The 20,738-nt window shown below is 36.4% G+C and overlaps 1 protein-coding gene across 4 annotated transcripts in view; it reads left to right on the top strand.

Moving 5' to 3' along the window:
* Positions 1-20,738, top strand: part of CUL2 (cullin 2) — a 103,773-nt gene that overhangs the window by 20,821 nt on the left and 62,214 nt on the right. For all 4 annotated transcript variants that reach the window (XM_043563521.1, XM_043563519.1, XM_043563520.1 and 1 more), the window contains 3 exons: positions 1,648-1,788; positions 11,836-11,938; positions 15,708-15,802. In XM_043563521.1, the coding sequence (XP_043419456.1) occupies positions 1,670-1,788; positions 11,836-11,938; positions 15,708-15,802 (317 nt within the window). In that variant the 5' untranslated portion in view covers positions 1,648-1,669. The remainder of the gene's footprint in view (positions 1-1,647; positions 1,789-11,835; positions 11,939-15,707; positions 15,803-20,738) is intronic.

Genomic DNA, 20,738 nt, shown 5'->3' with positions numbered 1-20,738 from the left:
TTTGGTGAATGAAATTTTAATACAAACTAGAGTTGGTAAGGCTCTGATCCCAGAGCATTTATAGGGTTACACAGGAATGGATGGATTTAAGAAATATTCAGGAACACAGTCGGATAGGATGTGGTAAATAAGAGTGGCAAGGAGTTAAGGTTAATTCCCTGATGTAAAGCTAGAGATTTAGGTTCTCCCCGCCCTCCCATTTCTCCCCTACCCCTTCCCAGCACACACGCACGAGCACGCGCGCGTGCGCACGCGCACACACACACACACACACACACACACACACACACTCCCTCCCTCTCACTCTCACAGATTACTGCTTATCCATTCTGGTTAGTACCAGAAGTTTAAATAAAGCCCAGTGGTTAGTCTTTGGTATGTTGATTCAGTGTGACATATCCTCTTGAATTTTGTTTGGTTTCTTTCTGATTCCCTTTCTTTCTCTTCCTCGAAGTCTCTTGGACTCCTTGGATTCTTCTCAGAACAAGTGTAAGAAGGGCTTAGGGCCATCTCCGGTTGTGTACCTACTTTCCTCCCCTTGTCTTCTCTTCCTTTTCTTTATGCTTCTTCCCCTCCTCCCCATTGATTTCCTACTCCTACAGTGGGAGATAAGAGAAAGGGTTTCCTCCTTAGTTGGCCCTTGCCTACAGACTAGCTTGGTGTTCACAGTTCCAGTCATAATGGAAAACTTTGGGGAGTGTGTTAAAACACGTGTCAGAAAAGTATTCCCTTCAGCAATTAAATTTAACTTTAAAAGAGGTCTCTTTTAATTCTGTTTTTCTGATGTGATACTGAGAAGCGTTTGGAATCTAGTACTTGAGCCAGCTAACCTTAGGATCCTTCTGTTATAGAAACCAGCTAACTTGTAGAGTATAGCTTGTCTGTTAGGCAAAAGGAATCTTTTAGCTTGCTGCCAGGCAGGTCAGGGTCACCTGAACCAGAGGTTCCATGCTAGAGCTGTGCTTTCATTAGGAGAATGGGACTGGATACCCCGAGAGTCTAAGATGGAGCCTCAGCTCTCTACTGCGGCCCTGCTAGTCTTTGAAATCCATACATTTTTTAAAAAATCTTTAAGTTCATGTAAATTTTGCATTCTACTCTACAATTCATTTGTTTTGATAGAAATGTAAATTTCCTCCCCTAATCTTTTGCCTAAACTAGTGCTCTGGGAAAATAAACCCTTTTACTTTCTTGTGTCTTCTCATATTCCCCCACATACTACCTCGTTCCCCAGTTTAAGAAGCACATACGAGGATTTGGAGCCAAAACCTTTTTATTAAGTGTCTCTTGCATATTTCTCATGATGAGTTTCTCATGAGGAGTTGGCGTTGTGGCTAATACAGTCCGGCCTTTTTTTCCTTAACACATTAAGTGAGGCTTCTAAATCTTTGGAACAACATTCTTGGTCATAAACAGTTTGTAGTAAAAGCTTTCCCTTTCCCAGAGTTTGTAATGAATGTAAATACTCTATGTAATTCCTCATCTGGGTAGTCATGAAAAGATAGTAGCCAGTGTTTATTGTCTTTTTACTGTGTGCTAGGTTCTCATCCCTTTTGTCTATCATGCTCTTGAATTATGCGATGCTTTGAAAACAATTAACTTGTCTGTAGAATTCATGCTAACATTACTATTGTTTTTAATTAACAGATTTCAACACTAAACTTGCACAATGTCTTTGAAACCAAGAGTAGTAGATTTTGATGAGACATGGAACAAACTTTTAACGACAATCAAAGCTGTTGTCATGTTGGAATACGTTGAAAGAGCAACATGGAACGATCGCTTCTCGTATCCTTTAGTGGCATTGATAAATATTCTTGTATTGATAGTGATATTGTATCAATAACTGTATCAGTGAACGTTGATAAATGTCCTAAAATTGACAAACTTGTTGAAAAGTGAGAACAGGTTTATGCTTTTGTGACTACTTTCAAATGTATTGTTTACATTTCTAAGTTCATCACCTGTATGTGGCAGTCAGCAATCTGATAACATTTCATTTAACAAATACTTATTGAGCACTTATATATATGGCAGGTATGCTTGAGACTTTGGGAACACAGTTGTAAAACACAAACCACTTTCCCTTCACTCTACTAAGGGAAACAGACAATAAACAGGTATTAAAATAATCTAATGCCAGTGCTTCTACTAACAGGTAGTAATAAATATTGTGGAGAAAAATCAAGCAGGGTAAGGCCATGGAGAATGATTAGAGTATGGCAGCTCTTTTAGATGGGATAGTCTTGGAAGGCCTCTCTGAGGATAGTGATATTTGAACTAGACTAAAGTGAGGGAGCAAGTCATACAGATACCTGGGAGAAGAGTGTTCTAGGTAGTGAATGGCAAGTTTAATGACTTGACAGTTAGAAATATGTTTCTTAATTGGTTTGTTTACATTTATGAATTAGCAGTTTTATATGAAAATACAAATTTGTGGTTTCCCTAGAACAATCTGAACCCTGATGTCCTGCATTGCTACATGACAGCTATCTTTTTTCTTTTTTAAAATATATACATAATATATATTACTTACAAATATATATAAAATTACTATTCTACCCCAGCACTTGGGGTATAAACTCTGGCACCAAGAAAAAACTCTAAAATATTAAAATACTGCAGCTTCTTGGTATTTGGAAGGTTAAAGGGGTCTCTAGGAACCCTTGGCCACAGGTATCTGGAGCAAAGCTGTGGATGGCAGTCTCACCAACTGTACGCAGTGTCTTCCAGGGCCCAAGGCTGGGTGAGCATGGGGGCAACATACGTACTTTGGAACATATTTACTGTCAGACTCCTGAACTGCTTCAGTCTTTTACCATAGGAAACCCCACACATGTCATGTCTCAGGGTAAAGAAAAGGGATCGGGTTGAGATCTGGTTGTCTCTGGGTCCAAATGGCATGGCAGTAACCCAGGGCCCTGAAGGAGGCCTTGACGACTGGGTGGATACTATAAAAACCAGATTCTTTCCCCAGAAAAGGAAATTGAAATGTGAAGGTATTAACCAGAATGTGTGTGGAGGTTCAGAGTTCTCAAACTCTATGCTGCCCTCTCTAGCCGTCTTCTGGGTCTAAGGGGTGGCTACCCTCTCTATGTAGGCATACATTCTTTAGAAAAGCTTGGATTTTATAACAGTGATTCAACTTGTTCTCAGTACCTAACTCAGTTTTTATATTAAGCTGAATATTGATACAAGAACAGCGAAGTTCTTTTAGACCAGTAGCAAACCATTTCTTTCATTACAGTTGTAGTCGTTAGTAAGAAACATTTGTTAGGCTACCTATGTTCTAGGCACTAAGATAAATAAAATGATGGTAATGTTCCTGGGAGCTTTCATAGTTTGCAAAGATGTTTTTATATTACTTGGTACCTCAAACAAGACTGTCAGATTGTGGGGCGGATATAATTATTGTCTTTATGTAACAGATGAGGAAATTGATATTCAGAGATTAAAGGACTTGCCCAGACTCATGCAGGTAGTAATTGAATGAGCACAGACTTGAATATGAGATTTTCAGCATCTAATTCCTATGCTTGCCAGTGTATCTAGAGGATAATTGATATAGATTCTGCCTTTGAAGAACTTATTATTGAATTAATTTTTTCGTAGAACATCATGGATTGGTTTTGGGTAGGAATCTTTTTTTTTTCTTTTTTGCGTAGGATCTTAATAAAATGGAACAAGTGTTAAAGGCCACTTGGGTGTTAATGAGGTTTCATTAGATGAGTACATAGGTAGTTTTAGGGCTATTTCAACTAAAATAATGAACAGAGAAAGGAGTTGGTCTTAGAAATACCCAACTTCTCTGGAAAGTGCCCGTCCAGTCATTATTATTTCTAAGATGTTATATTGTGTGATTCATCCAGTTATTCTTGACCTGTGTGTGAATTTTCTTCTCCTCCCTTTACAGAAAGCTGCAGAAATGGTAAAGTTAAGAATGGAATTTCTTACTTTAAATTTTATTTTGGAAAATAAAGGACTGTGTTACTAATTGTTTTGAAGTAAAATTCTCACCTTTTCCCTATTATTTTTGCTTAAGAATATAAGGTGACTTCTGACCCTCAGATTTCTTAGGTATGAATTTTAGAGGCTGTAAAACTTTAATCTTTTGAAAATGGAAAGCCTCCCCCAAATTGTGTTATCACTGTGTGTGATAGTACGTGATTAAAAAAAAAATTTTTTTTAATGTTTATTTTTTTGAGAGAGAGAGAGAGAGAGAGAGAGAGAGAGAGAATGAGCGGGGGAGGGGCAGAGAGAGGGAGACACAGAATCTGAAGCAGTTGACCCTTGAAGAGCACAAGTTTGGACTCTGTATCCACTTATAAATTTCTTTTTTTAAATAAATACAGAATAGTATTGTAAATGTATTTTCTCTTCTTGGCAATTTTAGTAAGATTGTCTTTTCTTTAGCTTACTTTATGTAAGAATACAGTATCTAATACATATAAAATACAGTATATGTGTTAACCAACTGTTTATGTTTCGCTTGAGGCAAAGTCAACAGTGGGGTATTAGCTTAGTTTTGGGGAAATGAAAATTTATACGTGTTTTTTTTTTTTCTGAGTAGCTTGGTGGGCCTCACTCGCATGTTGTTCAAGGGTTAACTGGTACATATGTTAAAAAATTCCTAAGATGTACATGTGGGATTGAACAGATAATTATAAAGCAAACACCTGCATAATAACTGCACAGGTTAAGAACTAGAACACTGCCAGAATCCAGTTCTCCCCACTACTTACAGGTCTGTCTCAGTTCACGATTCCACTCCTTTACCTTGGAAGTAACTACTATTCTGAGTTTTGCAACTGTTGTTTCCTTGTTGTTGTTGTTTGTTAATAGTATAACTGCTTATATATACAGCCCTAACAATTATTGGTTATTTCTGTGTTTGGAACTTTATATATATAAATGGAATCATACTGTGGTACATTTTTTTTGTGTGTCGTAATTTTTTCTTTCAACATGTATATGTATGGAATTAGTTTGTTACCAGTGACATTGTGAAATATGCATTACTAGCCCCATTTTACAGTTGAGAATGTTGTGGCTTACTGATGTGATAAGATGCTTTACTGATACTGTAGGATAGAATGCGGAGGTAAAATGCTCAAGTCCCCTTATTTTCTTTTTTAAAAAAATTTTTTAATATTCATTTTTGAGAGAGAGAGCGCACAACCAGGGAAAGGCAGAGAGAGAGGGAGACACAGAACCTGAAGCAGGCTCTAGGCTGTGAGCTGTCATCACAGAGCCTGATGTGGGGCTCAAACTCACGAACCATGAGATCATGACCTGAGCCGAAGTCGGATGCTTAACTGACTGAGCCAGTCAAGCGCCCCCTCTAATATATATTCTGTCAGGCATGTTTTCCAACACAGACTGGGTTTGACTACATTGAAAAATATTGAAGTAGGTCGTCTCCATCCTTGAAGATCCTGACAAAAATTTTAGGAGAACTTCTTACTAACCTTGGCACTTAGTAGCCCATCATTCTTAGATTGTACAGATTGGAAAAGGTTTTATCTGTAGTTGTCTCTGCTTGAAGCATCAGTAACGTTTTCACTCTATTCCAAATTAAATCAGACTAATTCAGTTATTGTGATTCTGTAGTTACACTTAAAATTTTTCCATTTAACCAATAATTTTATATCCATGCTTGCTAGTAGATGATTTCATAGATACTGCATCTTTTACATGTTGTGTGTTTTTTCTTCTTCTTCAGAAACGTCAATAAAGAAGATCTTTATCTTTTATTGCCGCTACTGTTTTGGTCATTGTACCATTTTCAATTTTCAGATCATCTTTACCTTTTTTTTTTTTTTTTTTTTTTAATTTTTTTTTTTTTGTTTTTTCAACGTTTATTTATTTTTGGGACAGAGAGAGACAAAGCATGAACGGGGGAGGGGCAGAGAGAGAGGGAGACACAGAATCGGAAACAGGCTCCAGGCTCTGAGCCATCAGCCCAGAGCCTGACGCGGGGCTCGAACTCATGGTCCGTGAGATCGTGACCTGGCTGAAGTCGGCCGCTTAACCGACTGCGCCACCCAGGCGCCCCTACCTTTTTTTTTTTTAAAAAAAAAAACTAAACCAGCACTGTTTAAAGTATGTTTCCTATTATATGTAGTATAAATAACTTAAAAGCACATCTGTACAAATCTGCAAGCTATATCTTCATAATGAGAACCCATTGTACTTCTCTTCCTTGGGCTTGGTTTTCTTTTTTTCTTTTCTTTTTTTAAAATATAATTTATTGTCAAGTTGGCTAACAGAGTGTATACAGTGTGCTTTTGGTTTTGGGGGTAGATTCCCATGATTCATCGCTTACATGCAACACCCAGTGCTCATCCCAGCAAGTGTCCTCCTCAGTGCCCATCACCTGTTTTCCCCTCTCCCTCACTCCCTGCCCCCCCATCAACCCTCAGTTTGTTCTCTGTATTTAAGAGTCACTTATGGTTTGCCTCCCTCCCTCTCTGTAACTGTTTTTTTCACCAGGGTTTGGTTTTCTGTCTTCACTTTTTTCCCTTTTTCTTCTTTCTTTTTAATTTTTTTTTTTATGTTTGTTTATTTTGAGACAGAGACAGAGTGAACAGGGGTTGGGCAGAGAGAGTAGGAGAGAAAATTCCCAAGCAGGCTCCATGCTAGTAGCTGGGCTCAAACCCGTGAACTGTGAGATCATGACCTGAACCGAAACCAAGAGTAGGATGCATAACCAACTAAGCCACCCAGGTGTTCTGTCATTTCATTTTTTTTTTTAAAGATTTTATTTTTAAGTAATCTCTATACCCAACATAGGGCTTGAACTCACAACCCCAAGATCAAGAGTTGCATGGTCCACCGAATGAGCTAGCCAGGTGCCCCTCTTTTTCTTGTCTCTCATGAGAGTCACCTGCAGTGGCCCTCAGCAGACCAGGACACACAGGATGAGGGCCGTGGGGCGGGGGAAGCGGAGGCAAGAGCCCAGACAGAAAAAGACAAGACAGGGATAGTGATAGTTGAGGGGAAGGAGAGGCAGAGGAAAGGAAGGTGGATTTTGCAGCCCAGTGTCAAGACCCCAAAAGTAATAATACAGTGTTCCTTCTTTCTTAGAAAATGGTTGATGGTGTGTGTCTTGCTGCTTTGGATGATCTTTACTTTCATTCCCATTGTAGAACTCATTGTTTTTGACCCACGGCACAACAGAATTAATAGTGTTAAAATTCAAAATTAAACCCAAGCGTAGGAAGCACCTTTTAATAGAGAAAATGAACTAAAATAGTTTTGCTGCTGGTCAGCACTGTCTTTTGGTTGTAGCAGGGTTCAGAACTTTTCCTCTGGAACAGTTGTGTGCTTTTTTTTTAAAAAAAAAATTAATGTTTATTTATTTGAGAGAGAGTATGCGCACGCATATGCACACATTTGAACTGGGGAGGGGCTGAGAGAGAGGGAGAGAGAATCCCAGGCAGGCTGCATGGTCAGTGCAGAGACCTTCCCAGGGCTTGATCTTACCTGTGAAATCACGACCTGAGGCAGTATCAAGAGTCAGAAGCCGACTGACTCTTGATTTGGGCTCAGGTTGGAATCTTGCAGTTGGTGGGTTCAAGCCCCAAGTCCGGCTCTCACTGACAGCATGGAGCCTGCTTGGGATTCTCTGTCTCCCTGTCTATCTCTGCCCTTCCCCACTCTTGTTTCTCTCTCTCTCTCTCTCTCTCTCTCTCTCTCTCAATCTTTCTCTCAAAGATTAAAAAAAAAAAAAAAAAAAAGGAGTCAGATACTTAACTGACCGAGTCACCCAGGCACCCCTACAGTTTTGTTTTTTGACTGTGTGAATTTATAACTGGAAAATTCATAATAGAGGGATTTTTATATCCTGAGTTACTAAAGAGTAACTTGAGGAAAAGAACTTTGGAAATGACAATGTTTAAATCTGACCTCCAGTTATTTCCCATTTTTTTGTCTTTTAAAAGTGCCTTGTCTATAACGAAATCACAATTGAATGGTAGAGAGTTGGGTGCTCTTCCTAAGGCCTAAACATTTTCAGGGTGGTTAGACATTTCAGTAGGTTAGAGAAAAATAACATTTAGGAATATATTTTAGACAGTTAAGTGACATGATACAGTGGTTAACTGAGACCCCAAACTATGATGAGATAACCAATTAAAAGATTTATCAAGGTGGACGCCATTAAAAAGAAATACAAGAGTAGGGATTACCTGGGTGGCTCAGTCAGTTAAGCATCCAACTTCAGCTCAGGTCATGATCTTGTGGTTTGTGGGTTTGAGCCCCACATTGGGCTCTGTGGTGACAGCTTGGAGCCTGGAGCCTGCTTCAGATTCTGTGTCTCCCTCTCTCTGCCCCTCCATCACTCAAGCTCTGTCTTTCTCTCTTAAAAATAAATAAACATTTAAAAATTAAAAAAAAGTACAAACCCAAAAAGCACAGAGATACCATTAAAAAAAAAAAAAGAAAAATGCAAAAGTACATTCTCACTGAAGATGTCAAACAGTATATAAGTCCTGTATATGGGTTGAAATAGTTTCCATGTATTTCCTGCCCTGCACAGATCCTTTTACCCTAAGTGGAAAGTCATTTTAATCAATTTTGTTTACATGTACATGTGGTGGATAAATTGAGATACTAATTTTGGTGATAGAAACCATTTGGGCACATAATTAGCATATCATGCTGAAATTAAGGTATTGAATCATGTTAATTTTTCAGTATCAAGTAAGTTGTGTATTCTAGAATTAAGTGTATATATGGCTTCAGGAAGAAGAGAGCAAATATGGATGAAATTTCTTGAAGTAGGTATTCAGAACTTAAAAGATCTTAAATATACCATATCTCTGCTAAAAGAATTGTTGATCTGGATCCTGGCTAAATTTAGTCTTTTTTAAAAATTTAAATTTAAATTTGACTCATTAATGTACAGGTGAATTTTCATAACATAAACATACCCATGGACCCAATAAATAGAACACTCCTAGCATCCCAGAGCACCCTTTCTTACCCCCTCAGTCACTAGAGGTAACCACTCTCCTCACTTTTTTTTTTTTTTTAATTTTTTTTTTTACATTTATTTATTTTTGAGAGACATAGAGACAGAGCACAAGTGGGGGAGGGGCAGAGAGAGGGAGGCACAGAACCCAAAGCAGGCTCCAGGCTCCAGGCTCCAAGCTCCAAGCTGTCAGCACAGAGCCCCATGTGGGGCTCAAACCCACAAACCATGAGATCATGACCTGAGCTGAAGTCAGACACTTAACTGACTGAGCCGCCCAGGTGCCCCTCTCCTCACTTCTAATATGTTTAATTCTGACAACACTTTTATATCTGATTTTACTAGGGTAAGATTGAGATAACTAATTGAGATTGAATATAAATCTCTATGGTAAAAAACCACAAAACTATTAGAGATTTAAATTATGTAGTGAACTAGGACTTCTTTTTTTCCCCACGGAATTTATAACAAACCTAGAGGGCTCCAAGCTGGATCCAGGAGCTCATCTAATACATTATTTTAGGGAAGCTTTCTTCTGTATTTATACCTTTCTTCTTCTTCTCTCCCCACACTATTATCAGTTTTCTGTAAAATTTCTAAGTTTTTACAAATTTAGATACAAATTTCTATATTTATATAGAAATAAATTTCTATAGAAATAAATTTCTAAATTCTTTCTTAGGTGATGCATGTTAAAATTTCTACTTTTTTTGTAATATAGGTTAATATATTTATGTTGCTGTTGGTAAGTAGTTCTTTTATGCTATTATATTTAATCTTCTATTTTTTAAATTTTCATTGTATCTAAGTTGATTTAAAATAATCGTAAGGGGTGCCTGGGTGGCTGAGTTGGTTAAGTGTTGACTTTAGCTCAGGTCATGATCTCATGGTTCATGAGTTCAAGCCCCACGTGGGGCTCTGTGCTGCCTGCTCACACTCTGTCCCTTCTCTCTCAAAAATAAATAAACATGGGGCGCCTGGGTGGTGCAGTCGGTTAAGCGTCCGACTTCAGCCAGGTCACGATCTCGCGGTCCGTGAGTTCGAGCCCCGCGTCAGGCTCTGGGCTGATGGCTCAGAGCCTGGAGCCTGTTTCCGATTCTGTGTCTCCCTCTCTCTCTGCTCCTCCCCCGTTCATGCTCTGTCTCTCTCTGTCCCCAAAAAAAATAAATAAATGTTGAAAAAAAAATAAATAAACATTAAAACAAAAATAAAAAATAAAATTGTAATAGTTTCATACTGTACTTTTTTCTACAAAAAAATCTGGCGCAGCAGTATTGCACTATATGGATATTTTTGCTTCTCTTTTTTGCTGTAAACATTTTTTGTTTATGTTTAGTATAATAGTATACCGAAGAAATATGTACATATATACATGAAAATATTTTATCAATTACTAATTGTAATTAAAAATAAAAGGATTTAGAACGAACCTGGGAAAGTCTGACCAAAGTCTACCTGTCAGTGACCTCATGTGGAGAGGGCTGCTTATTCTTTCTGGAGTAAGGCTACTAGGTAAATAGGCAGAGCATGTGATACTGATTCCCTTTCTTCCTTCCATCACCAAGTGTTTAATAAATGCCTATAATGTGCCAGGAATTGTGCCTTGAGGCTGGGAATACAGAGATAATTAAGAACAGGCTAGTGTGGATGGAAAAGATATAAATAATTTCTATTATATAAAAATGAATTCTGTAGAAGAAGAATATGTAAAATGTTATGGGGCTATAGAAGAGGAAGAACCTGCATCCTACCTCTGTATTTTTTAATAATGGAAATTTTTTTTAAGCCCCACACAATGTGGGGCTTGAACTCACAACCCTGAGATCAAGAGTCACAGCCAGGTGCCCCTCTACCTCTATATTTTTAAGTACAAATTTTTATTTTGCCATATTTCCTGATCCTTATTTTAAGTATATTAATTGTACTTATAAGAAAAGCATATTAAATAATTGACTCCATCCCAAATAATTAACCTTATTTTCAGTTTTTATCTGCATCTCCAGTTAGGCTGTTCCCAGATTGCTTCATGTGTTCTTTATCTTAAACATCTGGTCAGTAATGCAGTTTATGAAGCATGTTAACATTGATGAGTTTATTTGGTTTTTACAAAGATTCTTTAAGAGATATCAAGAGACGGTTTGTTACCCTTACCTTAGAGATGAGGAAATGACAATGTAGAAAGGTTAAGAGACTTGGTCAAGATCACTGGCTAGTAGAGCTAAAGTCTCATTCAGATCCCATTTCCTCTGTCTCAGATTACAAACTCTGCTACAGTATATATCTACCATTTGTGATACCTAGCAGGGTACTTAGTTGGTATTCAAAAACTTAATTGATTAATTGATATTACTATTCATATTACAATTCTTCTAATGGAATAAATGCTGAAGGATAGTGTATCGGTTGCAGTGTATTTTGATGAGTACTATGATGTAGGAAAATGTGTCACATTAGTAATTTTTGTAACTTTTGTTTCTCAGAATTGCTTATACATATCTACTTCTTATGATATTCTATAGCCTTTTGTTGATATTATGCTTATGTCCATTCTTACATAAACTTTATTTTGTAGGTTTCTGGGTAACTTGATTTCCCAGAACCCACTCTGAATTTTAACCTCTTAGAGAAGAACCATTTTCCTTACAATGCTGTCTAATAATTCTCAAGAAATATTTGTCGAATGAGTAAATGAATAACTCAGTGCTTTTTAAAGTAAGCATGGCTATGTATTTTACTCTTTCTATATCTGTAGAATCCTAAATTGCTTGAAATATTTCACTTTTTAATGGCAAACTTGAGTTAAATCTTTTGTTTTAAAATAATATCTCTAATGAATATGCAAACCTTAACAACTTAACTAGAGATATCTATGCTTTATGTGTGGCCTATCCTGAACCCCTTGGAGAAAGACTTTATACAGAAACTAAGATTTTTTTGGAAAATCACGTACGGCATTTGCACAAGGTAAGGAGTGATACATACATGATATAAATATGTTTGTAGCTGGGTAGTCACTTGACTAGTTTACTGTTTTCCAGTGCAGAATTTATATTAGATTAAGGTTATTTTCTTTGTTTCCTAAATAACATTTTTCTGATTATATATATTTAAGATCTATGAGTTAAGCATTACGTTGTTAGATTCTCCAAAGGATATCAGGTTTAGTTATTCAAGATTGTATAATTAGTAACTGAAAGAGTGGGGTTTCAAATCAAGGTTTGCTCAACTTTAAAATTTGCTTCTATGTCCTCTGGATGGTGTTTACTAGAACCAAATTTTCTCTTATTCTTCCCAGCTCTTGGTAAATCTCTATTATTTTCAACCTCTTAGCTGCCTCTTCATATCCTACATAAAGTCTTACAAAAGCCTAAAACTAAAAAGGGAAATGATAAATTAAAAAGCATGATAGAGACTGTCCTTGTGACCAGTTACTTTAGTTAGTAATGTCATATGTACAAGGGCAATATCACAGATTTGATCTTTGTATGAACAAAAGAATTTCCATGTTGGGGCTATAAACTGGACTTTACCTTTTATTAGCCATGTGACCATGGGCAACTCACTTAATCTACCTTGTGGATTGAAATGTCTTTGTTCTTTTTCTCTTTAAAGTTTATTTTGAGAGAGAGAGGGAGAGAGAGCATGTGAGCAGGGGGAGGGACAGAGATAGAGAATCCTAAGCAGCTCCAAGCTGTCAGCGTAGACCCCAACTCAGAGCTCAATCTCACAAACCATGAGATCATGACCTGAGCCAATATCAAGAGTTTGATGCTTAACTAACTGGAACACCTAGGTGCCCCATTTCTTTATCTTTAAAATGGAGATAACACTATATAATAAGGTGTCTGACCTTGGGCGTGGCTAGGTGCAGTTATGTTTTAAAGTGGTGATAACCCCAGAGCATAATTGATTGATGTTTCCCTTAAAACCTTTAAAGGTAATGCGCTACTTTTTATTATATATGGCAGATACATTTTAGTGTTCTAATATGTACATTTGTTAGTTGATAAAAGCAATTTTAATAACATACTTTAAATTATTCTTAAAATGTTTAGTATGTGAAGTTTTGAAGTTCTGCTATGATAATCTAGTGAACTTTGGTTATACCATGATTGTTACCTGTGTGAGCCATTTATCAATTTTGTACTTTTATATATTAGCATAGTTTGCATTTCTTTAAATGTTTTATTTTGAAATACTTTTCAGACTTACAGAAAAGTTGCAAAAATAATACAGAATTCATGTATCCTTTTTACCAGTTTTCTTAAGGTTAACGTCTTGCATAGCAGTGGTACAATTATTAAAGCTAGGAGGGGCACCTGGGTGGCTCAGTTGTTTAAGCATCCGACTCTTGGTTTCGGCCCAGGTCATGATCTCACTGTTCATGGGATCGAGCCCTGAATGGGGCTGTCAGCACAGAGCTTCCTTGGGATTCTCTCTCCCTCTCTCTCTGCCCCTCCCCTGCTTTCTCTCTCAAAATAAATAAATAAACATTAAAAAAAACTTCGAAATTAAGTTCGAAAAAAACTTCGAAATTAGTGGTATAATTGCATTTAAAAATGATACTGTGAAATAGTTTTAGGAAAGTTTAGATTACTTATATAATTATGCACCATATGTTTTCTCAGATTCTGTGACAAAAAAGAAGTTGGCTAATTTATTGATGACAAAGTAAATTATTAACATAATCAACAGATTAGAAGCAGTTTTACCTGTGAGAAGAAAATTTGATTTGTTGGGGGAGGGAACTTTTTAAATTACTAAAGCATTACATTGCTGTTTTAGATAATTTAGAACATTCTGGTAAGCAAAAACAGGAAAATCATCACCCAAACATCACTCATGCCTCCAGAATTAACTACATCTATTTTGGCATATATTAATATATATACATATATATAACTTGATATTTGTCTTTTGCATACTTTTGCTTTATTTTTTTATTAGAAAACTGAATCATATACAGGTTTTTTCCTAATAATTTATTTAGTTTTTAATTTACATCCAAGGTAGTTAACATATGATTTCAGGAGTAGATTCACAACAGTGATTTCAGGAGTAGATTCCTTAGTGCCCCTTACCCATTTAGCCCATGTCCCCTCCCACAACACCTCCAGCAACCCTGTTTGTTCTCTGTATTTAAGAGTCTCGTATGTTTTGTCCCCCTGTCTGTTTTTATATTATTTTTGCTTTTCTTGTCTTATGTTCATCTGTTTTGTATCTTAAAAGTCCTCATACAAGTGAAGTCATATGTATTTGTCTTTCTCTAATTTCGCTTAGCTATAATCTGCTTTTCGATTTTAATAATAATGTAAGTCTCTTTCTTGTCATTAAATGAACTTTTATAATCCTGGCAATGATGTAAAAGTTTTCATTGTGTGGAGGTACTGTGATTTGTTTAAATATTCTCATACTGCTGGGCATATGGATTATTTCCAATTTGTGTAATTTGTTTTTATAAACAGTGCTTCTGTGAATATCCTTGTAGCTAAATTATTTTTGTGCAGCTGAGTTTTTTATAGGATGAATTCCTAGACATAGAATTATTGAGTCATAGGTCATGAACATTTTTTATTGTTTTGACCTACAGTAACAAATTGTTCTTATATTTATTCACCCAGCAGTATCAGTTCCTATGGGTGCTCTTTTCTCTAGCATTATTAATAGCAGTTGCTATTTTTAATTAATTAATATGATAGGCAAAAAATACTATTTATAGGTTATTTCTGTCTCTTGAGCCTTAATTATTAAAATCCCAAGTTTAAAAGCATAGCATTTTATCAGAGAAATAATTAGATGGAAATTGAGGTCGACTTACTTAAAGTCATATGGACAGTTAATAAAAGAACTGAGATAAAAGAACCTAAGATCTTTTGAACATCATTTCAGTGTAGTTTTACTGTTAGAATAGATTTATTTTAAAAATTAGACCTCACACTAAATGTTTCATTTTCATTTTTCAAAAAATAATAGATTTCTACTAAGTAAATATAAAACAGCCTATTTGGGGAATATAGAAAAGGTGTTAATTTTCATAAATAGTCTTATTTACATAAGTGAATAATTCAGAGTGATAATATACTTATGTAACTAGCAGGATGATCAAAAGTGAGGGATTTGAGGAAGTACACAGATACATGGCAGTAGAATTACATCCTACTTTAAACTGATCTTAGGGGCGCCTGGGTGGCTCAGTCTGTTGAGCGTCTGACTTTGGCTCAAGTCATGATCTCGCAGTCTGTGAGTTTGAGCCCCGTGTCGGGCTCTGTGCTGACAGCTCAGAGCCTGGAGCCTGCTTCTGATTCTGTGTCTCCCTCTCTCTCTGCCCCTTATGCATGCTCTGTCTCCCCCTCTCTCTCTGCCCCTCATGCTCTCTCTCTCTGTCAAAAATAAATAAACATAAAAAAAAAATTTTTAAATAAAAAATTAAAAAAATAAACTGATCTTAATAAAATATTCTAGCCCGAAGACAACTTCACACCATTACATTTTGTCCTTTTAGAGAGTGAAACAGTTTACTCTTTAGTATGGATGCTTTATTTTCATATCTAAGGCATATTTTTTTGTGGTCATTTCAGTGTTCTTAAAAGTAGTTAAATTAGAATGTAATTTGTAAATGTAATTTACAATAGAATTATGTCATTTTAGAACATTAATTTTTGATAAATTTCATACCTTACAAATGAAAATAATTAGTGCTTTCCAAGTAAAAGTATATTTCTTCTTTATATAGAGAGTTCTGGAGTCTGAAGAGCAAGTACTTGTTATGTATCATAGGTATTGGGAGGAGTATAGCAAAGGTGCAGACTATATGGACTGCTTGTATAGGTAAGTATGCCTTGAAACTCTTGACAATCTATAAATAGTATTGCCTGCATTCAGTAATTGAAGGAGTTTTGGTTTTTGGTTTTTGAATCACCTCTTACCCATAGAAATAAACAGAGCTAAAGTGTTCCCTGCTATATGGACTGTGTCTGCTGTGGAGAAAATGTAGTCTGGGTCATGGAGGAATATGGGAGCCAGGCAGTGTGTGGAAAGTTATTCTCTGAAAACTAAAACTGTATTTAATTCTGTAGTTCTGTGTGCTAAATCTTGACAAGAGTTCCAAAGTGGAACTTCAGCTTGGATGAAGCTTAGCAGAGTAAATCCAAGCCTGTGTTCCCTGCCAGTATGCTCTTTTTGGACTCTAGGATTCAGTATTTTATGTTTTTGTGGAAACACTTCCTTGTCAAAGCACTCAGCAGTTTTTCTCTTGAAGTTCTACCCTATCCTATAGGCATATTGAATTACCTACAGTGTGTTAATGCCCTATGGTCTCTCACATTTTTGTCTTTCTTGATGCTGTCATATCTATGTAGATGGCTTTTCTAGAAGCCAGTCTTTTCTAGAACTAATTCTTTTTTTTTTTTTTTTTAATGTTTATTTATTTTTGAGAGAGAGAGTGCGAGCACTGAAGGGGCAGAGAGAGAGAAGGAGACAGAATCATATGCAGGCTCTAGGCTCCAAGCTGTCAGCACAGAACCTGACCCAGGGCTGGAACTCAGAAACTGTGAGATCATGACCTGAACTGAATTCAGACACTTAACCGACTGAACCACCTAGGCGCCCCTCTGAATGAGTAATCCTGATGTATTTTTCCACATTCTCCTCTCTGAACTTCCCTCGTCCTTGCTCTACCTAGTTTCCTGCGTAGATGCTTTGTGTTAACTGTCATTCCTGCATGTTCCTATGGTAGTCCACACTGATCCTCTCTAACCTATTCACCTAGATGATGGAAATAAATTTCTGGGTACATGAAGCAGAGACCTATTTACTGAAGAATGTTGGATAAATAAGGAATAGTGGCGTTAAGTAACCTAGGCCTTTCACCCTTGGAATTAGGGTGTCTGCTCTTGAAATTGTTGTGGCCTCTGATGAGGCAGTGATAATTTTGGCATCTGCATTGTGGCATGGGCTGAGATGGACCCCTGCCTTAGTTTTTCATTGGGGAGAAGCCGAGGAGTGAAGCTGATTCTCAAAACATCATCTGTACAGTTACACTCTGCATTGCTGGAGTAGCACACTGAGGCCAGGGCTTGGTTCTCTTGCTTGGCGTGTTTGTCCTTTGTCACTGGTTCATATTCCTGTAGGTTTTTATAACAACACTGGAGTTTACTCACTGTAAGTTGCTTCTGTTAGAAACTGGAACTTATTTCAACAGCCATTAGCTTTTATATCTTCTTAGAAGAGCCAAGTGTAATAAAATCAGAAGCCAGCAATTGCTGACAGGCACAAGATTTACTGTGGCTTTGGCTTTTATAAACAGTGTTTGCCATACATTAAACATCTTGACATTTCATGTTTTTTTTTTTTTCCTCATCCACCAAAGTGAGATAGGCATAAATAGAACTTTAAGAATTCCCTAGCTAAATTAGGAGAATTACAGGAATTTTGAGGATGAAAGTGAGAGCACATGCATCCTTTGCTATTGCTGAGAAGCTTGGGCCACTGGTATACAGATAACATGAGAGAGTATTTAAGACTATATGCCAGTGCAGTATGCTGTGTGCAGTGGGATACCTCTTGAGCCGAGACATTGTGGTAAAGATTTAAGTTGTTTTTCTATTTTTTCTTAGATTTCTAGGTTCTCCTATATCTGCATCTCTGTTTACCAAAATTAATTAATTTGGTAATTTAAATTAATGATAATAATAAAAAATTGGTAATATTAGTGAACTTTTATTAAATATATATTGTATATACACAAATGTGTGTGTATATAAACCATGTGAGGTAGTTGATATTGCCAAATTTGCAGCTGAAGAGACTAGATTCAGAGAGGTTAAATGACTTTGCTCAAGGTCATTCAGTGGAAAAAAATTTTTGCTAATACCAACCCAGATTGGTCACATTAAACCCATTCAACTTCTTCATTCTACCTTCGTCTCATCCTAGATTCACTCTTTTAGTCATTTAGGTAGATTTTTTTCTCATCTTTTGTCTTATACTTTGCATTCTTTCTAGGATGATCTCAATTACTTCTGGTTTTAGCTACAACTTACATATTATTAACCACCAAAATATTTGTATATCCCAGGTGGTCTTAGGTTTCAGAGGAGTATTTTTACCTAACCCGCCTATACCTCCAGGTTATTCTGTGGGTACATTGTACTATTGCAGATTTCAAAACTGAGCATGTAATCTTTTATATACTGTCCCCAGTATACTGTCCCCAGTATTACTATTTTTAATTGGTAGTAATACTGTACATCCAGGCATAAATGCCGAAAGTCTCAGTTACCCTTTCTTCACTTAGGGTTGTCCTTTCTCCCTGATCTCTATTGGTCACATCCTCCAAATGTCTCTTAAATTCATTATTTCCTTTGCATTGCTATTATAGTTCAAGCTTTTTTATCATTTCTCACCTGGACTATTAATGGTAAAGTCCCTATAACCAGTCTTCCAACCTTTGATTGCTAATTTATCGTATTTACTAAACTCATATTTTTTTAACATGCAAATTTGATCACTCTCTAAAATCATGTAGTAACTTTCCACTATCTATAGCAAAGACTTAGAACTAATGGCTAATGGGATTCACATACAGAGAATTGTATTTGACCTCTGTGATGCTGGCATCATGTGGCTGAACATCATTTATTTAATTATATTGGTAGAATAGGTGGTAAGATCCTTTATATAGAGGATATAGTTGGCAGTAATTACATGAAAACTGCTTAATGATAGTTTTTAATTGTAGGGTAGTGAGGTTATCCAGGCTAGCTATCATTTTTAATCATAGTCTGTAAGGATATATTTGTAGAGAAATATAAAAGAAGAATTCAATTTTGTTTCAAAAGTGTTTTTAAATATTTTTATGAAGTAATTTCTACCCTCTTGTTTATCCTGATTGATTTCTAAGATGGATATGCATTAATATAGGTAATTTAAGGATTCTGACTATAAGGAAAATGCTGATACTCCTGCCTGCCTTTCCCAGTACTACATAGCTCTTTAGACCCTGCTGGCCCTTGGAGTATTAACGACTTTTGAAATCCAGTAGGTATTAGCATGAGAACAATTTTTGTAATGCAATTTCCTATGATAGATTGAAATGCTTGGTTTCTCTGAGGCTTCAAAGTTACTTTAGGCTGTTCATTATTGGCAAGTACTATTTTTAATTGTGTCAGTGCTAATACTCCAGAAAAGTGAAGGATACTTATTAAACACTTTGTAGGTAAAGTAAATTATAAAAACATAAAAGTTATAAAAACTATTGCATCATACATGAGAAGAACAATCAGGTATTGCCTTTAAGAAATTATTGGGACCTATTTTCTTTTATAATTTCTTAGAACATATGTCTTTAAAAACAAATGTGTCATTAATAAAATTGACTGTAAAATATTAAGTTAAGAATTGTATCATGTCGGGGTGCCTGGGTGGCTCAGTCTTTTAAGCTAAAAGTCCAGGTCTTGATTTCAGCTCAGGTCATGATCTCATGATTCATGGGTTCAGTTCATGGGTTTGGACCATGGCTGGCAGTGTGGAGCCTGCTTGGGATTCTCTCTCTTCCTGTCTTTCTGCCCCTCCCCTGCTTGTGTATGCTTGTTCTCTCTCTCTCTCTCAAAATAAATAAACTTAAAAAAAAGGTATGCATATCAAAATGAAAACTTACACTATTTACATTTTAAGTTACGTCTTTAAATTATTTTAAAAGCTTGTCTTGTCAAGCTTAAATTTAACATTGAGTAGAAATCTGGAATGAGAAAGCTACAATTAATGGAAGTTAAAGTTTTATTCCATGAGGTAAAGAGAACAGTGACTTGTCCTGTCAGAATGGAAACATAAAGCTCCACTAAACCAGTATACTGGCTCAAGAATATACATACAGATCGTTGAAACAGATTAGTGATTCCAGACTTCTGCAGGTCTAGCAGCTAGTTCTTCAGAGTTAACAAACCACTATGCTAGGAAGTTTACTCTATAGGTATAAGGGAGCTACTTAGGATTCTGAATGGGTTAGTGACATCCTGAAAGTGGAATTTTTAGATGAATTGGAGATGGCAAAACAGAAAAAAGAGACCAGTCATGAGAGTGTTGCACATGATCCAAGCAGAGAATTAACAAGAGACATTGGAAGAGAGAAGGAAAGTAATGGGAGAGAATAATGAATAGTTTAGGAGGAGATGAGGACTGGCTGATTAAAAGAGTAGAATGGAAGGATGAGAGAGAAGTGTTTCTAATCTTTTACTGGGATCGCTGTGGTGGTACCACAGACCAAAAAAGAAACTGGTTGGGAGCAAAGGATTCGTATAGGAAGGCACATAGAAATGGTAAAGATATGGCAATTAAGTCCGTCCACTCAGGGAACATGTGTCACAGTTGAAATATTGTATTTGTTCATATTTGTATATTCTCCCAGATGTGTAAACTCTGTGTGGAAAGACCACATTTTTGTTTTTCATCTTTCTGTCCCTAGTGCCTGGCATTGTACCTGACATAGAGTTCACACTCAGTCAATATTTGTTGAATGAGAAAGGGAGAACTCAAGAGTTTCTGTGCCAGCTCTTCCACTTACTAGCACATTGACTGTTGGCAAGTTCCTTAAGCTCTCTAAGCTGCAATTTTCTTACATAAAAGGAGGATCATAATAGTACCACATGTATGTATCTGATAGTATTCAGCTGTATAAAATGCTTAGGGGTATGCCTGACATGTAACATAAGCTCTATAAATGTTAGTAATTACTTGTATTTCCTGGCATTCATGGCTTTTATGATCC

This window comes from Prionailurus bengalensis, chromosome B4 (genome assembly GCF_016509475.1).
Source record: "Prionailurus bengalensis isolate Pbe53 chromosome B4, Fcat_Pben_1.1_paternal_pri, whole genome shotgun sequence".
NCBI lineage: Eukaryota > Metazoa > Chordata > Mammalia > Carnivora > Felidae > Prionailurus > Prionailurus bengalensis.
Note: the sequence above shows the minus strand (reverse complement) of the source record. Positions and strands in the feature narration are given on the sequence as shown.